Here is a 20321-nt window from a genome sequence, read left to right as displayed (position 1 = left end):
CCAAGTGGAAGAATTGAAAGGTAATTATATCCACAAGAATCACAATGTTGAAGCAGACGGACCAAGCAGGCAGAAGGGAAAAAAAGAAGGGGGGAATGTGAATGTGATTGCCAGCGAGACAAAAATCCCAGATCGGCCAAATAAAGGAGACGGAATTGCGAGTCCTGACAGGAAGCCTCAGGCCAATCACGGCGGCGATACCTGCCCAGTCAGCCAAAACGGGGACGCTTTACACCTGAAAGGGCTGTCTGGGGTTCTGATCGGAGAAAGTGGTGCTCCGAGAGTGGCTGTGAAGTGGATCTAGGCCATTCCAAGAAGAGTCTGGTCTTGGGCAAATTGGCTACAGCGGGCCTGCTCAGGGCAGATCCAAGAGATTTGATCCGTCGTGTTGCGTATTGCGGATAGTGTATCCTTCGTATTTGCGTATCCGTCGGGATGCACTCGCTTGCATATACGGAGTACCCTTACTTCCAAGATGTTTCGACTTTCAATTTATAGAAGTTTGAGATGTGCTTACCATACGGAAATCTGGAGATGCCGGATCCTTCGAATGTTAGATTTCGATCGTTAAACAAGTCTCCGGACTCAGTCGATCCACGACGAACAGTCACATGACTATATCACTTACATAATATACCTAGCCACAATCAGCCACAGAATGAGCAAACCTGAAGACTAAGGTATCGATAAACGTTGCTTGCTTTTGCAATCACTTCTACACATATTCTTTCAGTCTAACTGCGATCGCAACTTATCGCTGATCCACCAGTGAGCTGACAAGTACAATCTGTCACCCTCCGATATAATCATAATATGCCTCCGCCTCAGATTAAGCAAGATCTAAACCGGTCGGGCTGGGAGTCCACTGATTTCCCTTCTGTTTGCGAGAACTGCCTTCCCGACAACCCTTATGTTCAGATGCTCAAGGAGGATCATGGCGCTGAATGTAAAATCGTGAGTTGCACATTCTCTGTGTACGTCTGAATATCTACTAATTATGATGTAGTGCACACGTCCCTTTACCATATTCCGCTGGAAGGCAGACCGAACGGCACGGACCAAGCGAACCACCATCTGCCTCACCTGCGCGCGCCTGAAGAATTGCTGCCAGTGCTGTATGCTCGATCTATCATTTGGCCTCCCGATCGTTGTCCGTGATGCCGCGTTGAAGATGGTCGCTCCCGGCCCAGAGAGCTCAATCAACCGTGAATACTACGCGCAGGAACACGAGAAAGAGATTGAAGAAGGTCGCGGGGCGGTCGAAGCGTACGAGAAGACGGATGAGAAGGCGCGCGAGCTGCTGCGAAGACTGGCAAATAGCGAACCATACTACAGAAAGCCTCGGCAGCAACTTGAAGGTCCATCCGACGGATCGACCGAGGCACCACCCACTGACGCTCCAGTCGTACATAGCCGCTATGGAAACGGACCCGGGCCTATTCGGACAAGCGAGAGTAGAAGAGGAACACCACTGCCTGGCCGAGGCCGTGGCAATATGCGCGGTGGTCGCGGTGGCCGTCCGTTTCCTGGCACTGCTCAGATCCCTCCCTCTCCCGAAGATTATCTGCCCCCTGCGGACCCGAATATCACATCCCTCTTTGTGACAGGTGTGGAGGACGACCTTCCGGAACACACGCTCCGGACCTTCTTTACACAGTTCGGTCAGCTCCGGTCTTTGATCTGTTCGCACCGCGCTCATTGTGCTTTCGTCAACTTTGCGACTCGAGAGGGCGCAGAAGCTGCTGCGCAGCATTGCCAGGGCAAGGCCGTTATTCAGGGATGTCCCCTGCGGGTGCGGTGGGGTAAGCCCAAGCCTCTGGACAACATGGACAGGGAGGAGCGGATGAAGAATGCTCGTGAGGGTCGCCAAACCGCCCAGGCACAAAAGGGTGGAGAGCCAGGACAGAGAGCTATCACAGCTACTGGTGAGGCTACGACGGAGAAGCCACAGGGATTTCTTGTGGCACCACCCCCAGGTAGTGGGGAGGTTCAGTACTCGAGCTTGTCGGGCGATTGAACCATATCTTCTCAATTTCGATGTTTGGTCTCATTAGTACGCGATCTGGGTCAAAAGGTATTGTGTATATGTTCAAGCGGGCGTTGTTTGCTATGCATTTCTATCGAGAAAAATACCCCAAGAGACGCCAGGAGGTGAGGAAAGCATGGGTATACTATAATACAAATTGCAAATGCAAGTTTTCAGCCGTCATCCTTCCATCCCAAATATAATTGCACAATATTCAATCCCCATCAAATGTTCGCTGTTCGCCCACTCATGCGGAGCACGGCTTATCAACTTTGACCTTCTTCCCAGCAACTCTGATCGAATCATTATCTCCACGCTCGATATCGTCGTGAATGCGGAGCTCTATGTACCATCAAACGTTAGCGCATGCAACGCAACACCCATGATCAAGTCCAAGTACGCCACGCAGCAGCAATCGCATCAATCGTAGGCAATACGCACCCCATTTGGCATTCTCGTCGTTACTATCCCTTACGCCTTGTACAATGTTGTGTCGGAGAATGTCGGCCACCTCTTTGGCATGGTTGATGTGCATTGGCGTATCAATCCCCTCGCGGCGGTGTGCGTCAAACTGGCGACGGGCTTCCTGACGAGCAGCGATCAGAACACGGAAGTCGTCTATGATGAGAATCGTTAGTTGCAGGATACCAGCCACTGCAGGTGGATGATTGACCTTGGAAAGCGATGCGGGTAGCGCGGAGGATCTGTCGGTAGGCGCTGCGCGCTGAGACTGCGGTTTGCGAGGCCATGATTTCAGATTTCAGATTCCAGAGTGATTGGTGAAGGCAAGGTAGATTGGTCGTCTTTCTGACGTGATGTGTCGCTTCGTCTCCTGCTCCGTCCTTCGGTTCGTTCTTGGGACAATAGAGAAATAGATCTCTTCCAAGGGGAGCAAGTATCAAAAAGGTTTCAGAGCTAGATTGAAAGTGACTTGAATGTAAATCAAAGATGAAATTGACGTCCTTAGATCCAGCAGTACCTAGTCTTCGAACATCTATCCTCGATCCATTGATCTCCGAAACTCCCGCTTCTTCATTGGCCCAGGCCGGGGCGGGAAGTCTCAGCAGAAAAAATAAAAATTGCCATTCGTTTTTCATTTGTTGTCGATCGTTGGCGGCACACAACTTTGGACCTCGTCCGTCACCCTCCTTCTTCCTCTTTCGAAGTCACGGACATTTCTGCCCTTTGTATTATTACAATGGCTTCTCACCAGGTCGTTAATGTTACCCTCCCAGCCCTTCCCCAGGGCTGGAGTGCCGAGAAGGATTTCACGGCCGTTGGCAGTCTGTCTGCCACCACACAGAGAAACTTGGAGCCCGTCGGCCCTCACTTCTTGGCTCATGCTCGCAGAGTAAGCGGCCTAGGACGAGATTTTGTTTTGATCAGTGCAAGCTAACGAGTTTCTAGAAGCGTCACCACCGCACTTTCTCCGAGGACGAAAGAATCCAGGCTCAGCAGAACGTCAAGAAGACTGAGGATGATGGGGATGACGAGATCTCCGAGCCTGAGGACCCCATGATGCTGTCTAGAGATGCTAAGGACTGGAAGGTTCGTTCATTCATATCCGATCTCACTCTTAAAATTTGTATTGACCTCTATAGGCCCAAGATCACTACGCTGTCCTCGGTCTGTCTAAGTACCGCTGGCGTGCTACTCCCGAGCAGATCAAGCGCGCCCACCGCAAGAAGGTCCTCCGCCACCACCCCGACAAGAAGGCCGCCCTGGGAGACCGCGACGAGAACGACAACTTTTTCAAGTGCATCCAGAAGGCCAACGAGTTGCTGACTGACCCCGTCAAGCGTCGTCAGTTCGACTCCGTCGATGAGGCTGCCGACGTTGACCCCCCATCCAAGAAGGACATTGCCAAGCGCGGTTTCTACAAGAGCTGGGGCCCTGTCTTCGAGGCTGAAGGCCGTTTCTCCAAGGTTCAGCCCGTCCCTCAGCTCGGTGACGAAAACAGTACCCAGGAGGAGGTCGAGACCTTCTACAACTTCTGGTATAACTTTGACAGCTGGCGTACATTTGAATACTTGGATGAGGATGTTCCCGATGACAACGAGAACCGTGACCAGAAGCGTCACGTTGAGAAGAAGAACGCCAACGCCCGCCGCAAGCGCAAGAGCGAGGATATCGCCCGTCTACGCCACCTTGTTGACGACTGCCTTGCTCAGGATGAGAGAATTAAGAAGTTCCGTCAGCAGGCTCGTGCCGGCAAGGACAAGAAGCGTCTCGAGAAGGAGGCCGAGGCCAAGCGTCTGGCTGAGGAGAAGGAGAAGGCTCGTCTCGAGGAGGAGGAGCGCAAGAAGAACGCCGAAGAGGCCGCCAAGGCCGAGCGTGAGAAGAACAAGAAGGCCAAGGAAGCTGCTAAGAACGCTGCTAAGAAGAACAAGCGTGTTCTCAAGGGCTCTGTCAAGGATGTCAACTACTTTGCCGAGTCTGGCGAGCCTTCTCCCGCTCAGGTCGACTCTGTCTTGACTGATGTCGACCTCATTATGAGCAAGATCGATAGTGAGGAGCTCGCCGCTCTGGCCGAGCGCCTCACTGCTGCTGGCAAGGACGCCGCCGCGGTCAAGGGCGTGTGGGCCGAGGAGGCCAAGAGACTGGTCGACGCCGGCAAGCTCAAGGATGGCGAGACCAAGTCTTTTGCTTAGATGATTGGCTCGATATAGACCGTGCTTTGTTTGTGAGTTTCCAGCGGATGAAGATGATCTACTTTGACATGCATGGGGTGTAGATAGATCTGTCGCAGAATATGCAACGACTTGATGATAGAATCTAATTATCAACTTGGTTTCGCCCAACGTCCATTAAACGTAGCGACTCAACGGTTAGCCCCTGTCGTCGGTTTCATGGAATTCTTGGACTAGTTGACCGTAATGACACTTGCGAACAATCGCTTGTGGTGGCTTTCGATATCATAGTAGAAAGCCTGGCATGAGACTAGGAGCTTTATCTGCGCTGTGGGATATCTCTGCTCTGAGCCGTAATGAGAACGATGATGCGTATGAGGCGAGGCTTCCAGGTTTACAAACCCAAAGACTCCAATATGTTCGATGCATGAATCTCACATTTTCCCAGTGGGTAACATGCAGCAGGCAATTGGTCCTTTCAAGCTCAAGCCCAAGCTAAACATAATGCCGACATAAGCGATGCCAATCGAGACAAGAACTTCTCAGCAAAGCTTGAAAAGCTTGGAGTGCTGATTGCACAGTACAACTTCAGCTTGGTCTGTTTAGCGAACCTCGCTTAGCTGCAAGTGGCTATTAGCACAGATGGATTTCCTGCATGGAATGGTCGTGGAACCGTGAAGGTACCGCTGGTTGATGCCATCCCCAGCACGTGCGCTCCCGAGTGGGACTGTTCGGTCTGTTCCTTGCTCCAACGCTCCGTCTCCAAGTCTCCATCCATCTCCAACTTGCATCCTGTTGTTAGCGTCGTCTGGAACGTCCAGTCGCTGATAATGTGGCCGCAACGTGCAGTCGTCCTGGAGATTGTTCATCGGCCAGAAACGGAGATAAAAGAATTCTCGGAAATTAACCACTTCCTGGCAGAATGTCACGCCGGGACTTGCAGCTTCGGTGGATGCCGGACCAATACGGTTCCTCGTGTATGCACCTCTCCATCAAGTTTGATCGGTTGACTTTGATGGGACCTATGATCCGACCAGGAACTTTCGTGGATATATAAAGCTCCTCAGCTCGAGGGAATATAGCTAGCTTCTCCCGATTCAATTCCATTCCTTCCAGATCTACCACAGAGACAGTCGGGCACTATGTTCACTAAGCAGTCTCTCGTGACCCTCCTTGGAGGCCTGTCGGTCGCTCTGGCGCAGACTTCCTCTGAGCAATACCCTTCTCTCGTGGAGATTGAAGCTGCTCAGGCTACTGTTCAGCCATACTCCCCTGTCTCCAATGTCCGGGGTCTTGCCTTCAACCGTTTTGTCAACATCTGGTTGGAAAACACCGTGTGTGACGCACATCTGAATCGAAATACCAGAACAGTCACTAACCAGTTCAATATCGCAGGACTTCGACAAAGCTGCCGCTGATGCTCACATGTCCGCCCTGGCCAAGAAGGGTCTTCTTTTGACCAACTTCTGGGCCGTCACTCACCCCTCGGAGCCCAATTACTGCGCTGCTGCTGGTGGTGATACCTTCGGCATGGACAACGATAACTTCAACCAGGTCCCTGCCAACGTTTCTACCATTGCCGACCTGTTCGACACCAAGAACATCGCATGGGGAGAATATCAAGAGCACCTTCCCTACCCTGGCTACCAGGGCTTCCGGTACCCGGAGTCCGGCCCCAATGATTACGTGCGCAAGCACAACCCCGCGATCCTGTTCGACTCTATCACTCAGGATGCCACGCGACTCCGTCAGATCAAGAACTTTACCAGCTTTTACGATGATCTGAAGAACCACCGTCTGCCCCAGCACATGTTCATCACCCCTAACATGACCAATGATGCTCACGACACAAACATTACCTTTGCTGGTACCTGGTCCTGGAACTTCCTGTCTGAGCTGCTCGAGGACGAGTACTTCACCAAGGACACTCTGATCCTCCTCACCTTTGATGAAAACTCTACCTACAAGATCGGCAACAAGATCTACAGCATTCTGCTTGGTGGTGCTGTCCCCGAGCACCTGATTGGCAAGGAGGATGACACCTTCTACACCCATTACTCCGTGATCGCTTCTATGTCTGCCAACTGGGGTCTGCCCTCCCTTGGTCGCTGGGACTGCGGTGCCAACCTGCTCAGCTTTGTTGCCGAGAAGACCGGCTACGTCAACTGGGAGGTTGATACCAGCAACCTCTACCTCAACCACAGCTACCCTGGTCCCCTCTCCGCCAACAGTTACACTCCCAACTGGCCCGTTCCCCTGACCAAGGGATCCTGCTCCGCCGGTCACGGCATCCTGAAGGATGTCCACGAGACCTACAAGAAACTTGCTCCTACCTACAACTACACCAGCCCTGTCCCTTACGATTCGGCTAGCAAGACCAACGTTGGTGTCAAGTACACTCGCAAGCTGGTAGGTCTTTCTCGGCCAGTCGAAATTCGATGATTACTAATGAAGCTTTTGCAGAAGCACGGCCATGTTGAGAGCCAAGTCACCGAGTAAATATGCTTTCATGTCGAGCTGCCTTTAAGTCAGGCACATGTATGTTCTTAATGGTCAATTGATTAGATGCATCCGAAATGAACACTGTAGATAGAATACTTCGGTCGTACTGTTAATGATTTAACCCAAAGACGTACTATACTCAAATCTAGAAATAAACAGACATAGCAAGAATCATTCAGGTAGCAAAGCACCGGGCATCATCATCATCATCATGCAAGCCCTTGACCAGTTGACAGGATCCTTATCAGGCGACAACCAGACTAGGCCCCACATATTGCCCCATCTAGCACTAGCCCAACTCCCCTATGCTTATCAGCAACGAGTCCCGTTTCCCCGCAAATTCCCCTTCTTCACTTCCCAGACTCGACGCTAAAGACGTTTCTTTGGTATTGCTCTCCACCTTCTAGGCCCTGATGCCGCTCAATAAACGACCCCGGACACAGCCGATTGTTCGCGTTCGAACCGGCTGCTGGACCTGCAGACGCCGTAAGAAGAAATGTGATGAAAATCGGCCCGTCTGTGGCGGATGCACGCGAAACAAACTCAGCTGTCACTGGCCTGCTCACGTATCATCTTCATCAAGACCCCGTGATAATGACAGGGATGCAATGCTGGCACAGACTGATCAGCACTCATGCGGAAGTGGTCAGATGGACGAGGAGGATATTATCATTCAACACGGCAGCCCGCAGTCCTTTCGAAGCTCAATCTCACATGGTGCCTCGTCGCATTCGCCCTTCTCGCCTGCTGTTTCTCCGATCTCACCTGCGCAGTCAGCGAGTGTGCCAGCTGTACCTCCCACAGAGGCGCTGGGGCTGGCAGATCTTGACGCTGCGTCTCTAGTTCCCATGGGCTATTCTCACCCTGCCAGAAGCAACAGCCAAGGCTCGATTGGAGATGTAATGCCGCGGAGTCTGTCAATGCTACCCGGGTACAGTCCGGAGTCCTTCCAGTTATTGAGTCATTACTTGGCCACTACTGCCGACTGCATGGCGAATGGATCGACGCCGGTGAACCCGTTCCTGGTCCAAATTGTTCCACTGGCGTTCACCAGTGACCTTCTGCTGCAGCTGGTTCTGACGCAGAGTGCGGCTCATCGAGCGTTCCGTTGCCGCAACGACTCGGACGAGGTTGCTCAGAGTCACTACACCAAGGCGCTGCAGTTGTTTCGCAAGGGTGTCACCGATTTTATTGATGGGAAGGAGTCGAATCCGCTCATGCTTACCGTTGGAGCTTTGTTGATGTGTTTTACTGAGGTGCGTTTTCACGAGCGGTACGGAGGAAAGTGACTGACGAGGCCTAGACCGCCAGAGGAGACATGAATGGCACGATCTTTGACCACCTGTCAGCCGCGAATTCATTGCTTATCCGTCTACTTACCCAGAGCGATAGCGCGGTCCCGAAAGACCTCAAAAACTTTGTCATTGAGTACTACACCTACACTGCGACAGTGAGCATGATATCAATTGATGCACGGGTCAGCCGTCAGCTCTTCTTGAACTTTGACCTAGAGCAGCGAGCGCGTCAGCTGTTAGAATCGGAATACGTCGGTAATCTCTGCGGCTGCTGGCTTGAACTGCTACTGATGATCCCGTGTATTTTTGACTTGGGACGGCAATGGATGATGGAGGATGGCCAGCCGAATCTTCCGACTGCGGACGACATCGCCATGTTTGGCTCATTACAAGCACAAATCTTACGTTGGGCACCTTATCCTTCGGTAACCCCCGAGGTATTCATGGCAGGACGAATCTTCCAGCAGGCGATGCTTCTCTATCTTTACACGTCGCTGGGTGCTTTTTCACGGGCCGAGCAGGGAATATATCAAGGCCTTATTGATGCTGCAATCACAGACGCGATGTCTTACCTGAATCAACTCTCGGCTACAGCTCGTATCAATTCAGGACTCTGCTGGCCTATTGCTGTTGTGGGATCCTGCCTGTCTGACATGGACCAACAGAATTCTTTACGACAGCGCCTGCACACAATGGTAAACACCTTTGGTCTCGGGAATATGCAACGGACGCTACTTTTGTTGGAGCATATGTGGCAAGTGCCTCTGGAGGACGCCGGACCATGGAATATCTGTCGGGCTATGCAGCAGCATCAAATCTGGATCTCGTTTGCGTAACGGGTAACACGATAATATTTCAATTTGGCTAATTTACAGTCATGATTCATTGCATTCAACCGCCAATACAATCGGCGGACCCCAGCGTTCCTGCTTATGAGCCCAGGTTCTTGGGCGCTTCGGTGGCAGGACCCTCGGGAGTCACATAGGCCTTGGTTAAGCCGCCGTCCACAACGAAGTCTGCGGCATTGACGAAGCTGCTTTCGTCGCTGGCCAGGAAGATGACGGCGTGAGCCTGCTCGATCGCCTCACCGAATCGGCCGGTGGGAAAATGGACCTCGCGACGGAATCGCTTCTCCTTGTCGTCTCCAAGCCAATCCTGCAGAAGTGGGGTGCTGATATCGTTAGCTTTAATCGCAATCAGGGGAACTGAATGGCATACTTGAGAGGCGCCGGGCACAGCGAGTTGAAACGGAATCCCTCACGAGCGTGGACGATGGCCAGTTCACGAGTCATCGCAAGAACAGCACCCTTGCTGGCGGTGTACGCAAGCTGAGGGGTAGCCGCGCCAACCAGGGCAACCATACTAGCTGTGTTGATGATACTGCCCTTCTTCTTGCCGTGCCTGCGCAAGCTCTTGACCGCGTGTTTCGAGCCGTACCACACACCCTTGACATTGATATTCATCGTCAAGTCCCAAATATTCTCGGGGGTCTCCTCCGAGTCTCCATCCTTGGGATGCATGATCCCCGCATTGTTGAACATCACGTCCAGACCGCCCCAGGAATCGAGATGCGCCACCGCCGCCTCCACCTCGGACTCCTTGGACACGTCGACGACACGATATTCCACCCGGCCGTCGTGCTGCGGCACGACCTCGTGAACCTTGGCAATAGCCCTTTCGAGGCCTGGCGCGGAGATATCGGTCATAAGGACGGAGGCGCCCTCGCGGAGCATGAGAATTGTAGTTTCAAGGCCGATGCCACTGTCCTTTCGTCAGCCATTCTCTTTTCCTTATTTGGAGCTCAGAAAGCAAAAAGAAACATGAAATGAAATGAACGTACCCAGCAGCGCCGGTGACAACGGCGTTCTTTCCAGCGAGTCTTCCAACCATTGTATCCTGAATTTATAGTATATGTATACTAAATCAAGCGCTTGATCTCAAACACTTGTATCTCTGTATACTCAACAAACCAACTCAGGATCCTACCATCTTTATATCCAACTTATCCCGGCCGAGGTCGGTTCTCGTCGGTCCCACCATAGCTGCGCGGACAGTTCATCTCTCTCCACTTCTGTCGCATACTCTTCAGCTCTTGTTTCCATTACATGATAACGCGAGACACGTGGAGGGGTCCTTACCATCAGCGGAGCGCTGTGAGGGTCACACGACGCCCGGTTGCCCGCCGTCGCGCTGCCGAAATGATAGCTGATAAGGGGTGGTGGGGTAGCCCCGCGGCGCGGTAAGGGAGTGCGGGTGGGGCAGTCGGCGCGGTTATTTTTTTTGCAGATACATGCTGCGTAGAGGGTGTAGCACTATGAACGATCGCAAGGAGCTGGGGACGTTTACGCTATTGTCTATGTTCCATGGCTTGAGAGCCGAATTCCCTGAAGCAAGCTGGCAATGTACGGATACACATTGGTAGAGGAGCAAATTGATAAGTGAGATCGAAAGCAGGCATTGAATTCAGTATATACAGTCTGGCAACTAACTGGCTAACTAAGCCTGTTCCTCCTTGATATGATAGCTCTTCAATCTGTAGAACCCGTCAAAGGCATGCGGTCCGAGCGTACATCCCAACCCGGAATTCTTCCAACCAACCCACGCAAGGTCCTAATCGTATCATCAGTAGCCATCTTGAGAAGCTGAACGGGATGTATACGTACCGGACTGGGATAATCACACCGGTTGATGAACACTGTCCCGGCCTCGATCTCAGCAATCAACTCCTCCCCGCGCGCGATGTCTCTCGTCCACACGCTAGCGGTCAGCCCGTACCCACTGTCGTTCATGAGCGAGACCGCCTCCTCGTCGCTGGACACCTTCATGATGGGGAGCACGGGGCCGAAGGTCTCGTCTTGCATGACGGTCATGTCGTGCGTGACGTTTGTGAGGACCGTGGGGGCGATATAGTTCCCCTCTGGTTTCTGCGAGGGGACAGCAAGGAAGGATTCATTGGGGGGAGTTGCGTTGACGGCGCCCTTGGAGAGCGCGTCGTCGATGTGCGACTGGATGGTTTTCACCGCGAGACGGGAGATGACGGGGCCGGTGGTTGTGGATTTATCGGTTGGATCACCGAGTTTGTACCTAGTATTGCATTGCAGGTGTCAGGTTTCTCTGTGGTGAGTTAGAATGGGGGTGGACGGGGACGGGGCTTACGTCTCAAGCTCCTTTTGCACCTCCACGACAAAGGCATCGTGGACGTCCGCGTGGACATACACCCGCTCGATGGAGCAGCAGCTCTGTCCCGAGTTGAAGACCGCGCCGTCGACGATCTGCGCCGCGACGTAGGGGATGTCTGCGTCTGCGCGGACGTAGGCCGGGTCCTTGCCGCCCAGTTCTAGGTTCACGGGGACGATGCGGCGGGCGGTTGCCTCGCGGATGCGCACGCCGCCTGCTGTGGAGCCGGTGAACGAGACGAGTTTGATTTGGGGGAGTTTGACGATCTCGTCGAGGACGTCGAGGGAGCCGACGTGGATGAGTTGGAGGACGTTGGGCGGGAGGCCGGCTTGGGTGAAGTACGTGAGGAGGCGTTCGCCGATGAGGGGCGTCTGCGGGGAGGGACGCAGGATGACTGTGTTGCCGGCCAGGAGGGCTGGGACGAGGGTGTTGATTGTGATGAGGTAGGGGTACTGTGCTTGTTAGATGGATGTGACGAGGCGATGCTTCAGGAGAACGACACGTACATTCCACGCTGTCGCGATCAATGTCGGTCCAACCGGTTCCTTCTTCACGCTGCGTCGGAATCCCTTCTCTGGCTGTCCTGGGTGTTCGAGCAGGCTGTCCTCCGCGATTGATAGGAGGTAATCGGCGCGTTTGCGCATGGTCTCGATCTCTTTTGCGCTGTAGGCAATCGGACGGCCCATTTGCGTGGTGAGCTCATTGCTCAGGGTGTCGATGTTCGCCGCAATCAAGTCAAGGGCTTTGACGATGATATTTTCGCGCTCAGCGAGAGTGGTCTTCTTGTATGATTTGAATGCTTCATAAGATGCTTGTGCGATTGCGCGGGCCTCTTCCAGAGAGGTTCCCTGGTGTTCGAAGATGACTTCGTTGGTGGAGGGAGAAAGGGTGCGAATCTGGTTGGCCATTTTGGTTTGGGTGTAATAATATGTGATGCTGGATAGTATCACAATTTATTCCACTGTTTCTTAATATACGAACTGTCCTGGTGATAAGAATAATAATTATGTGCTCTGGCATACTTCATCATTGCCCGCGCGGTCTTGAACTCTTGATAGCGATGTGGGGAATATTGGAGAGCGCGGTAAAGGCGTGGGGATTATTGTTTACTCTTCGCTTGCCTACTCTGTGATGCTGTGGACAATGTCAATCAATTACGAGATCACATTCATAGTTGAAAGCTCTCGAGCCCTTACTCCTATTCAATCACTCTGCTATACATGCTTGGCTACCGGATCATCAAGAAGAAACTTGCAAATCGCCTCCCCGACAACTGATCCATCATGCGGGTTTCCAGCTCGGGATAGACCGTCCTTGAACAGCTGGTCATCAAAGATCCCCATAGCATGCCGGGTCTCAATTAGCTTGCTGACCACAAACTCATCATACTCTGGATGGCCTTGAACACTAAAAATCCTCCCAGGGCTGTAGAGCCCTTGTACCTCACAGATGGAACTCGACCCTAAGTTGATACAACCCTCTGGAACTTCGTAGGCGATATCACGGTGCATTTGATGGAGGGACTGCCCAAAACGGTCAGTGAACGTTCCATACGCAAAGTATCCAACTTACCAGAACATTCTTAGAGAATAGTTCCCTCCCAGTATCAGTCAGTATAATCGGCTCAACTGCAATCTCCCATCCTCTGTCGCTTCGACCCACGCGGGCTCCCAGGGCACGTGCAATGATCTGATGACCGAAGCATATCCCAATAATGGGCTTCTTGTGATTTTCGTATACATCTCGAACATAGTTTGTCAATTCGATAATCCATGGCTCGTCTGAAAAGGCATCATGTTCTGCAATCCTGTTAGCTGTTGTTGCAAGGATTTCGCATGGAAAACGTACTGCTTCCGGTCAAGAGTATCGCATCACAGTCATCGGGTTTGGGATAGACAGAACTGTTCACAACATCCCATTTGGTGACCTGTAAACCCGCCTGAAATTCAAGTCCTTGCGCTTTCAAACCTGCTTTGAGGAGATTCTCGAAAAGGTCTCCATACGTCCCGTAGCGGTCCTTGACGGGCTGAATGGGCGCGTCGCACTCGAGGATTGCTGCACGAAGAAGGCGGGTCATGATGGATCCTTGAAATCAATAATTCTGGAGATGATGAGAGATGATTCTTTCTGAGCTGTCATCATGATAGATAATATCTAGTTGGTAATAATAATATCATCGCTACAGACACATGCAGCTGGAATGTTGATTTCCCCAACCCTTATCGATAAGCGCGGTCTCTCTTATCGCCTTTTCCCCTCACCAGCGCGGTCCGCGATAAAGCCCCCATAATCGGTGCCCCGCGGTCAGTGTCACAGCTGCGTCGCAAATCGCAATATGATGATGATCTTGCTTTGGATTGCATCGTCGCGGGTAAATGCAATTGGCCAATGGGTGTTTTGCACGAAACTCGGGTCCATGATGCCGGCGCAAAGCGGTATGTCCAGCAAGCTCCACAATGGCATCGATGTTGGTTGCGTCTTTTAAGAAGCTCTTGGAGACTTTTTCTCGTCTCAATCATATTTTGATCTCGTGTTTGAGTTGATACTATTCTGAAGATGACAAAGCATACAATCACGGTAGAGGATCTTCCTCGCCTTCTTGAACACGACATCAGCGTCAAAGTTGCCGGCATTGACTGCGATGGCATCCTACGCGGTAAGGTGATGGCCAAGGAGAAGTTCCTCGGCATCGCGCAGAAGGGCTTTGGCTTCAGCTCTGCGGTGTTTGGATGGGATATGCAGGATGTGCTGTACACTACAGATGCAAAGATCGCACCCCCCGAATCAGGCTATGTGGATTTCATCGCGGTGCCAGACCTCAGCTCCTACCGACGGATACCGTGGGAAGACAACATTCCCTTCTTCCTGGTGCGCTTTGTCCAGAACGAGAAGCCAGTCACTGCAGACGGCCGGAGCATGTTGAGATCGATAACGGACAAGCTTGCGGAGGCGAAATGCCAGGCCATGGCTGGAGGTAAGTTTCCTGGTCTCGGCCCAAGTATGTCGGCTAATGGGTGTAGTGGAACTCGAATTTATGAACTTCCAGACGCCTTCACAAGACGGATACGCCAATGGTTCGCAGATCCGCGATATCGCTGCCTTTCTGGAGAAGAATGCACCCGGTGCCCTTCGCCCGATGACCGCCGGCAGTTTTTCATACAGCGCGACACGACCGGTAGCCTTTAAGAAGTACTTCTGGGATATCTTCAACACCAGTGCGCAGTTCAACTGTGGTATTGAGGGGTGGCATACGGAGGGAGGGCCAGGTGTCTACGAAGCGGTCAGTCGAGTACACATGTAGGACAAGAACCTTTCTAATCAATTTACAGGCCCTCAAAGTGTGTAATGTTACCGAAATGGCAGATCGGGTGTCTCTGTTCAAGTAAGTCATCTTCGGCGCCGCCTAAACGGCATCTCGCTAACTTGTCAGACTTCTGGCAAAATCCATCGGGATCGAGCACGGAATCACCCCCTGCTTCATGGCAAAGCCCATGTACGGCCAACCGGGCAGCTCCGGTCACATTCACATCTCCCTTTGCGATTTCGAAGGGAAAAACCTTTTCGCCAGAGACACGCCTGACCCCAACGCCCCCTGGTCTGATGCAGCTGGTCTGTCAGACATGGGCCGACAATTCCTCGCCGGTCTCCTGGAGGCTTTGCCGGATATCATGCCCCTCTTCGCACCCACGATCAATTCCTACAAGCGCCTGGTGGAGAACTACTGGGCCCCTGTGAATATCAGCTGGGGCCTGGAGGACAGGATGGCGTCGATCCGCATCATCACGCCACCCGTGTGTAAGCCTGGCGCCACGCGGATGGAAGTGCGTATTCCCGGCGCTGACCTGCATCCTCACTACGCACTCAGTGTAATCCTTGCTGCCGGATGGCGGGGCATTGAGAAGAAGCTTGATATCAAGGTACCGCCTATGTCGGCGTTGAAGCAAGGTGATCGTCCGGAGCTGCTGCCGAACACGCTGGAAGAAGCCATCAAGAGATTTAGTGCGCCTGACAGTATTGCGCGGGAGATTCTGGATGGGGACTTTGTCGACTTCTTCACTGCTACGCGAGAGCATGAGCTCAAGGTGTGGAGGGAGGCTGTAACCGATTGGTAAGTTGTCGATCTTGAGTACTCTGACCGGTGACTAATACTTATGTATAGGGAATTCAAGCGATATATTGAGACTGTATAAGGATGCAGCATTCTTCAATTTGTATCATGAAGTTACCACGAATGACAGATATTGCCGAACCTTTGGACAAGTCTTTTTTTGAGTGTATGACGCAGAGACAAAGTAGTCATTATTTCCAACCTGCTGGCGGGGAAGAGCTAAGCTTATGTAGATGCCAACTTTACTGGTTGGTCCCGGTGCTCAATGGGTGAAGTACGTGATTTTGTACATTTCTCCTCGAGCTGTGATCGCAAAGGGCCATCAAGTATCATCTCAAGGGTGATGCGGATGTCTTTAGCCCGGAGGATCAGCCTTGAAATGGCTTGAGTACTATCTATGTCAAAGCTCCCTGGCAGTCTAGCAGAAGTACTATGGAGTGAATACTTGGGCATATATAACATTGCAAGTTTGATATGAATTATGAGCATTGGTGTGAGCAAACATTGCACCCAGTACTGGTACAACTTGTACTCTCCTATGAGATAAGCCAAGCCAGAAAACATGACAGTTACGACGATTAAACCGCATCCTGGACGCCCAATCCTCTAAGCATCAGGTCGTACTATCTACTACGCTCTAGATACCACTCACTTGTGCCTTGCCAGTTGGCGGCAAATGTAACCTCATCGCCCAATGCGGGGAACCATTGATAAGACCCCGCACCGCCAGTTGCATCAAGTCAACAATCTGCTTCTCGCTTGCAATCATTGTTCAAAGTTCAGAAAAAGACTGAACCCGGATCTCCAACATAATCTCTAACTAACCAGCCCATTAACCCTACGCAATGGACTTCTCCCTGCAAAACCACGAGTCCTTCATCGGCCGTCCAGCAACAGACCTGCCCACCCCATCAGTGGTGCTCAGCAAACCCATCCTGCAACGGAATATCGAACAGCTACTCCAGGATGTTAACGAGCTGGGAATCTCCTTCCGGCCGCATGTCAAGACGCTCAAGGTACGCACCTCCACTCTATCTCCTGCCACCCAACAAGCCTCACCTAACTCCCGCCAAGTCCCTCGAAGTAACGCGCATGATGCTCGGCAACGGCACACACCGGAAAATCGTCGCCTCAACCCTCTGCGAGATCAGGGGCGCCCTCCCCCTCGCGGAGGAGGGCATCCTCGACGAAGTAAGGCCGCGTCTCCCTCCACTAACAACCACTAACAACCAATCCGAGGGGAAAAGTGTCTCTACGGCCTCCCCATCTACCCCAGCGCCCTCCCCCACCTCTCAGCCCTCTCATCGAAACTCAAAATCGTCCTGATGGTCGACAATGAAGCCCAGATCGACGCCCTCGAGACCTTCGCCCAATCTGCAGGGCGTACAACCCCCTGGCCCGTCTTCATCAAGGTTGACGTCGGCTCGCACCGCGCCGGGCTGGAGAGTTCCTCGCCTGCGCTGCGTAACCTCGTGGAAAAGGTGGAGGGCTCGCCTGCGGCGGAGGTGTACGGGTTCTACTGCCACGCGGGGCATTCGTACGGGTGTCGGACGGCGGAGGCAGCGGCGACGGTGTTGAGGAGTGAGGTGGAGGGTGTTGTTCGTGCGGCGGCGCATCTAGACAGACAGGGGGAGGGGAGGAAGGTGGTGGTATCGTTTGGGTCGACGCCGACGGCGCACGTGGTGAATTCTATTCGGAGGGCGTTGCCAGAGGGGTTGGAGGTGGAGTTGCATGCTGGTTTGTCTTTGACTTTATTTTCCAATTTCCGGGTTTGATGCGAATGCGAATGCGAATGCGAATGCTGGTGCTGATGCTGATGCTGATGTTGTGGGTAGGAAACTTCCCCGCCAATGACCTGCAGCAAGTCTGTACCGGCCTCGTGGCCGAGAACCAGCAGGCGGTCCGCGTGCTGGCGGAGGTGTGCAGCGTGTACCCCGAGCGTAACGAGGCTCTGATCAACGCGGGGACGGTCGCGCTGACCAAGGAGACAAGCGAAATGGTGGGCTTTGGGCGGGTGACTGACCAACCTGGGTGGGCGGTTGTGAGGATGGCGCAGGAGCATGGGATTCTGGGGCTGACGGATGCATCCTCTGGTCAGAGGGTCGAGGAGGTGTTTCATGTGGGCCAGAAGGTGATGCTGTATATCCAGCATGCTTGTATTACTGCTGCCCAGCATCATGTGTATTATGTTGTTGATGAGGGGGATGTGGTTAGGGAGACCTGGGTGCCGTGGAAAGGGTGGTAGTTACAAGTAGACCCTGGTGAGATCCAGGACAAGATGGATTACTAGCATGGATATATAACACAAATCACAAAAGCCAGAGAAAGAAACAAGATCCCAGAGAAATCGTACATGAAGCAGCGGTACCTCGGACGTATAGCAATTTGTTCACGGTCACGGTCATATCCAGTGCCAAGGTCGAACTCATTAGTCGTCATTATCTCCATCATTCTCATCATCTTCCACAGATGCGGCTTTTTTCCCATTGCTCCCATTTGTATCCCCGTTACCAATCCGTTCAGTTTTTGTCTCCTGCTCCTCACCTTTAAGCCCACCCTCTTCCTCAGGGCCCGCCTGCGACTGCCGCTGTACACTTTTCCCTTTAACATTTACCGGTCTCACAGAGTCCCCGGCCTCGCTCTTCAATTCTGTGCCGGACTCCTCCAAGAGCCCGTTCTTCGCATGCCTGCCCCTGTGCTTCGCATGCGCCGCACGAATCAGTCGATTATGGTAGTGTCGCTGCTCCACCTCCGGATCCTCGGTCAGCATCCTCCGTGCAGCCTCCTTTCCGACAACCGGCAACCGATCGGCGCCCTCTACTCCCTGCGGCACGAGCTTGGGGTCCAGCAGTCCGACCTGGACGAGGACGCTGGCTTGGTCCCAGTAGACGTGTTCCGAGTACAGCTTTCCGGAGCGCAGGCTCACAATGCTGACGAGGATCACTTCGACTTTCTTGTTGGTGGGTGGAACGCCGGGGAGCATCCAGGGGATCTCCTGGGTGTGTTCGAATGAAGCGTAGAGCTCGTCCACGACGCGGTCAACGCCGATAGTCCGTGAGAGAAGGCGCAGCCGCATCGATGGCGGCAGGTTGCGGAGGAAGTGGTGTTCGTAGAACCGACGTAGATCGCGTGCTCCGATGCCTCCGCTCATGGTCGGCGCGTAGGTGACATTTGGGGTGAGATGGTCGACATACTGCTCCATTACGTTGTTAAGATTCATTGAGAAGAATCTCGCTGTCGACATCAGTCATCGGGCCCGTGAATGTTCCATTGAACACAAGGCAAACATACCCTCCAGATGCTCCTCCCACCGCTTCTCAAGGTCTGTATTGTGCGTAACTGTCGACCGTATCACCTGCAACGAGCGTGAAAAGGCCAACTCGGCTGCCAGCCGATCGTACTCTTCCAGGTCGTGCTCTGCAAATCCCGGCTGCACGTTATCATAAGTGTAGGCTTGGTGTCCGATGTTGAGTCGCTCCCCTGTCCCAATACCCAGGTTGATCTGCCTCGTGGTTCGACGCTTCTTCCCTTGCAAGCCTAATGCCGTGGGCACTGTCGTCACATCTACCGTTTCACCAGCAAGATGTGTCAAGAAGCGCACGGAGGGAGGGAACGACGAGCGTGGATCGGGAATGTTGGTTGGATAGTATGATATCAGAGCGCTAAGACGGCTGGCGTTTGTGGGTTTGAGATAGAAATCCAGGCAGAATGAGGCGGCATCACCGAATGCTATTCCCAGTTAGTTTTATATACTCCAAGTGTACTCGGATACGCAGTCACCCACCGATAACAGCATAGTTAACCCCTACGCCTAATCCCTCCTTGACAGACTTCAATTGACTGGTATATTCCTTTCCTCCATCATTATACGGAAGGTACATCACCTCAAACCCTTCATCCTGCCATTGGCGAATGAACGCATTGTCAAAGTCTGGTGTCTCGGCCGTGATGCAGACCCGAGTCTTTGCTAAGCTGGAGTTGTAGAGAAATCCTCCGCTCGCGCCACCGGCGTTGATAGAGACGAGGGCCATGATCTTGGCGTGTTGTGCTGGAGGGTTGATCAAAGCCCTGCTGTGTATACTCCGTATATATAAGGGGCGATGCCCACGTGGAAGAATCGGATGACAATGAGATTATGGAAGAATGTCCAAAATTCTGTGTCTGTGGTTCTAAGGGGGATTATCAGATTATTTGGTTCCGCGGACTGCTGCTTCCTACGTCATCTCCATGAAGCGACTCTCCCGCAGCCACTACGTCATTGCATCTCTTCCCCAACATCATCTGATTTCTGCCTCTACATTGATAGGTTCAATCAGACAACAAGAATAGGTACCTATGACATGCAGTGACAGTTGTCATTCAGGACGATTGAGAAGGTCGATCTTCTGGTGCATAACTTATGCTGTTCACAACTGAATGAAAGAAGAGCTATGCGGATGTGATAGAAGCTCGACATGATCCAGCAACAAGATTGACGACACCAGCGATATTACAAAGTCAAAGAGAGCCATACTCCACATTCCACGCGATGGACCCAAGTTGTATGACAGTGGCGAATGCTTCTCATTATAGAGGAACAAGGA

General features: G+C 52.6%; 10 protein-coding genes across 10 annotated transcripts; 5 read left to right on the top strand and 5 right to left on the bottom strand.

Moving 5' to 3' along the window:
- Positions 1–813: 813 nt before the first annotated feature.
- Positions 814–2017, top strand: slt11 (Pre-mRNA-splicing factor ECM2; the record flags this gene model as incomplete). The annotated part of the gene is made up of 2 exons (XM_026758181.1): positions 814–954; positions 1007–2017. 2 exons carry the CDS (start codon positions 814–816, stop codon positions 2015–2017), a joined length of 1152 nt encoding a protein of 383 aa, XP_026611384.1.
- A 256-nt stretch (positions 2018–2273) lies between these two features.
- Positions 2274–2775, bottom strand: MZM1 (LYR motif-containing protein; the record flags this gene model as incomplete). The annotated part of the gene is made up of 3 exons (XM_026758111.1): positions 2274–2368; positions 2468–2644; positions 2700–2775. 3 exons carry the CDS (start codon positions 2773–2775, stop codon positions 2274–2276), a joined length of 348 nt encoding a protein of 115 aa, XP_026611383.1.
- A 449-nt stretch (positions 2776–3224) lies between these two features.
- CDV56_104304 (putative ribosome associated DnaJ chaperone Zuotin) lies at positions 3225–4677 on the top strand (the record flags this gene model as incomplete). The annotated part of the gene is made up of 3 exons (XM_026757923.1): positions 3225–3377; positions 3434–3574; positions 3628–4677. The coding sequence occupies 3 exons, from the start codon at positions 3225–3227 to the stop codon at positions 4675–4677; spliced, it is 1344 nt and encodes a 447-aa protein (XP_026611382.1).
- A 1121-nt stretch (positions 4678–5798) lies between these two features.
- CDV56_103846 (uncharacterized protein) lies at positions 5799–9289 on the top strand (the record flags this gene model as incomplete). Its single annotated transcript, XM_026757465.1, has 4 exons — positions 5799–5990; positions 6052–7065; positions 7788–8414; positions 8462–9289. The coding sequence occupies 4 exons, from the start codon at positions 5799–5801 to the stop codon at positions 9287–9289; spliced, it is 2661 nt and encodes an 886-aa protein (XP_026611381.1).
- A 94-nt stretch (positions 9290–9383) lies between these two features.
- Positions 9384–10343, bottom strand: CDV56_103738 (oxidoreductase, short-chain dehydrogenase/reductase family; the record flags this gene model as incomplete). The annotated part of the gene is made up of 3 exons (XM_026757357.1): positions 9384–9624; positions 9672–10214; positions 10294–10343. 3 exons carry the CDS (start codon positions 10341–10343, stop codon positions 9384–9386), a joined length of 834 nt encoding a protein of 277 aa, XP_026611380.1.
- A 606-nt stretch (positions 10344–10949) lies between these two features.
- CDV56_103505 (aldehyde dehydrogenase family protein) lies at positions 10950–12538 on the bottom strand (the record flags this gene model as incomplete). The annotated part of the gene is made up of 4 exons (XM_026757124.1): positions 10950–11063; positions 11117–11537; positions 11610–12082; positions 12137–12538. 4 exons carry the CDS (start codon positions 12536–12538, stop codon positions 10950–10952), a joined length of 1410 nt encoding a protein of 469 aa, XP_026611379.1.
- Positions 12539–12844: 306 nt separating this feature from the next.
- On the bottom strand, positions 12845–13707 carry CDV56_103398 (type 1 glutamine amidotransferase; the record flags this gene model as incomplete). The annotated part of the gene is made up of 3 exons (XM_026757017.1): positions 12845–13153; positions 13203–13429; positions 13479–13707. The coding sequence occupies 3 exons, from the start codon at positions 13705–13707 to the stop codon at positions 12845–12847; spliced, it is 765 nt and encodes a 254-aa protein (XP_026611378.1).
- A 479-nt stretch (positions 13708–14186) lies between these two features.
- CDV56_103157 (glutamine synthetase family protein) lies at positions 14187–15820 on the top strand (the record flags this gene model as incomplete). Its single annotated transcript, XM_026756776.1, has 5 exons — positions 14187–14604; positions 14651–14910; positions 14960–15012; positions 15061–15738; positions 15790–15820. The coding sequence occupies 5 exons, from the start codon at positions 14187–14189 to the stop codon at positions 15818–15820; spliced, it is 1440 nt and encodes a 479-aa protein (XP_026611377.1).
- A 763-nt stretch (positions 15821–16583) lies between these two features.
- CDV56_102905 (D-serine ammonia-lyase DSD1) lies at positions 16584–17983 on the top strand (the record flags this gene model as incomplete). Its single annotated transcript, XM_026756524.1, has 4 exons — positions 16584–16754; positions 16813–16929; positions 16986–17475; positions 17574–17983. The coding sequence occupies 4 exons, from the start codon at positions 16584–16586 to the stop codon at positions 17981–17983; spliced, it is 1188 nt and encodes a 395-aa protein (XP_026611376.1).
- A 183-nt stretch (positions 17984–18166) lies between these two features.
- Positions 18167–19769, bottom strand: CDV56_102669 (dienelactone hydrolase; the record flags this gene model as incomplete). Its single annotated transcript, XM_026756288.1, has 3 exons — positions 18167–18972; positions 19030–19467; positions 19523–19769. The coding sequence occupies 3 exons, from the start codon at positions 19767–19769 to the stop codon at positions 18167–18169; spliced, it is 1491 nt and encodes a 496-aa protein (XP_026611375.1).
- Positions 19770–20321: the final 552 nt, after the last annotated feature.

The sequence above is a fragment of the Aspergillus thermomutatus genome, assembly GCF_002237265.1.
Source record: "Aspergillus thermomutatus strain HMR AF 39 chromosome Unknown NODE_231, whole genome shotgun sequence".
NCBI lineage: Eukaryota > Fungi > Ascomycota > Eurotiomycetes > Eurotiales > Aspergillaceae > Aspergillus > Aspergillus thermomutatus.
Note: the sequence above shows the minus strand (reverse complement) of the source record. Positions and strands in the feature narration are given on the sequence as shown.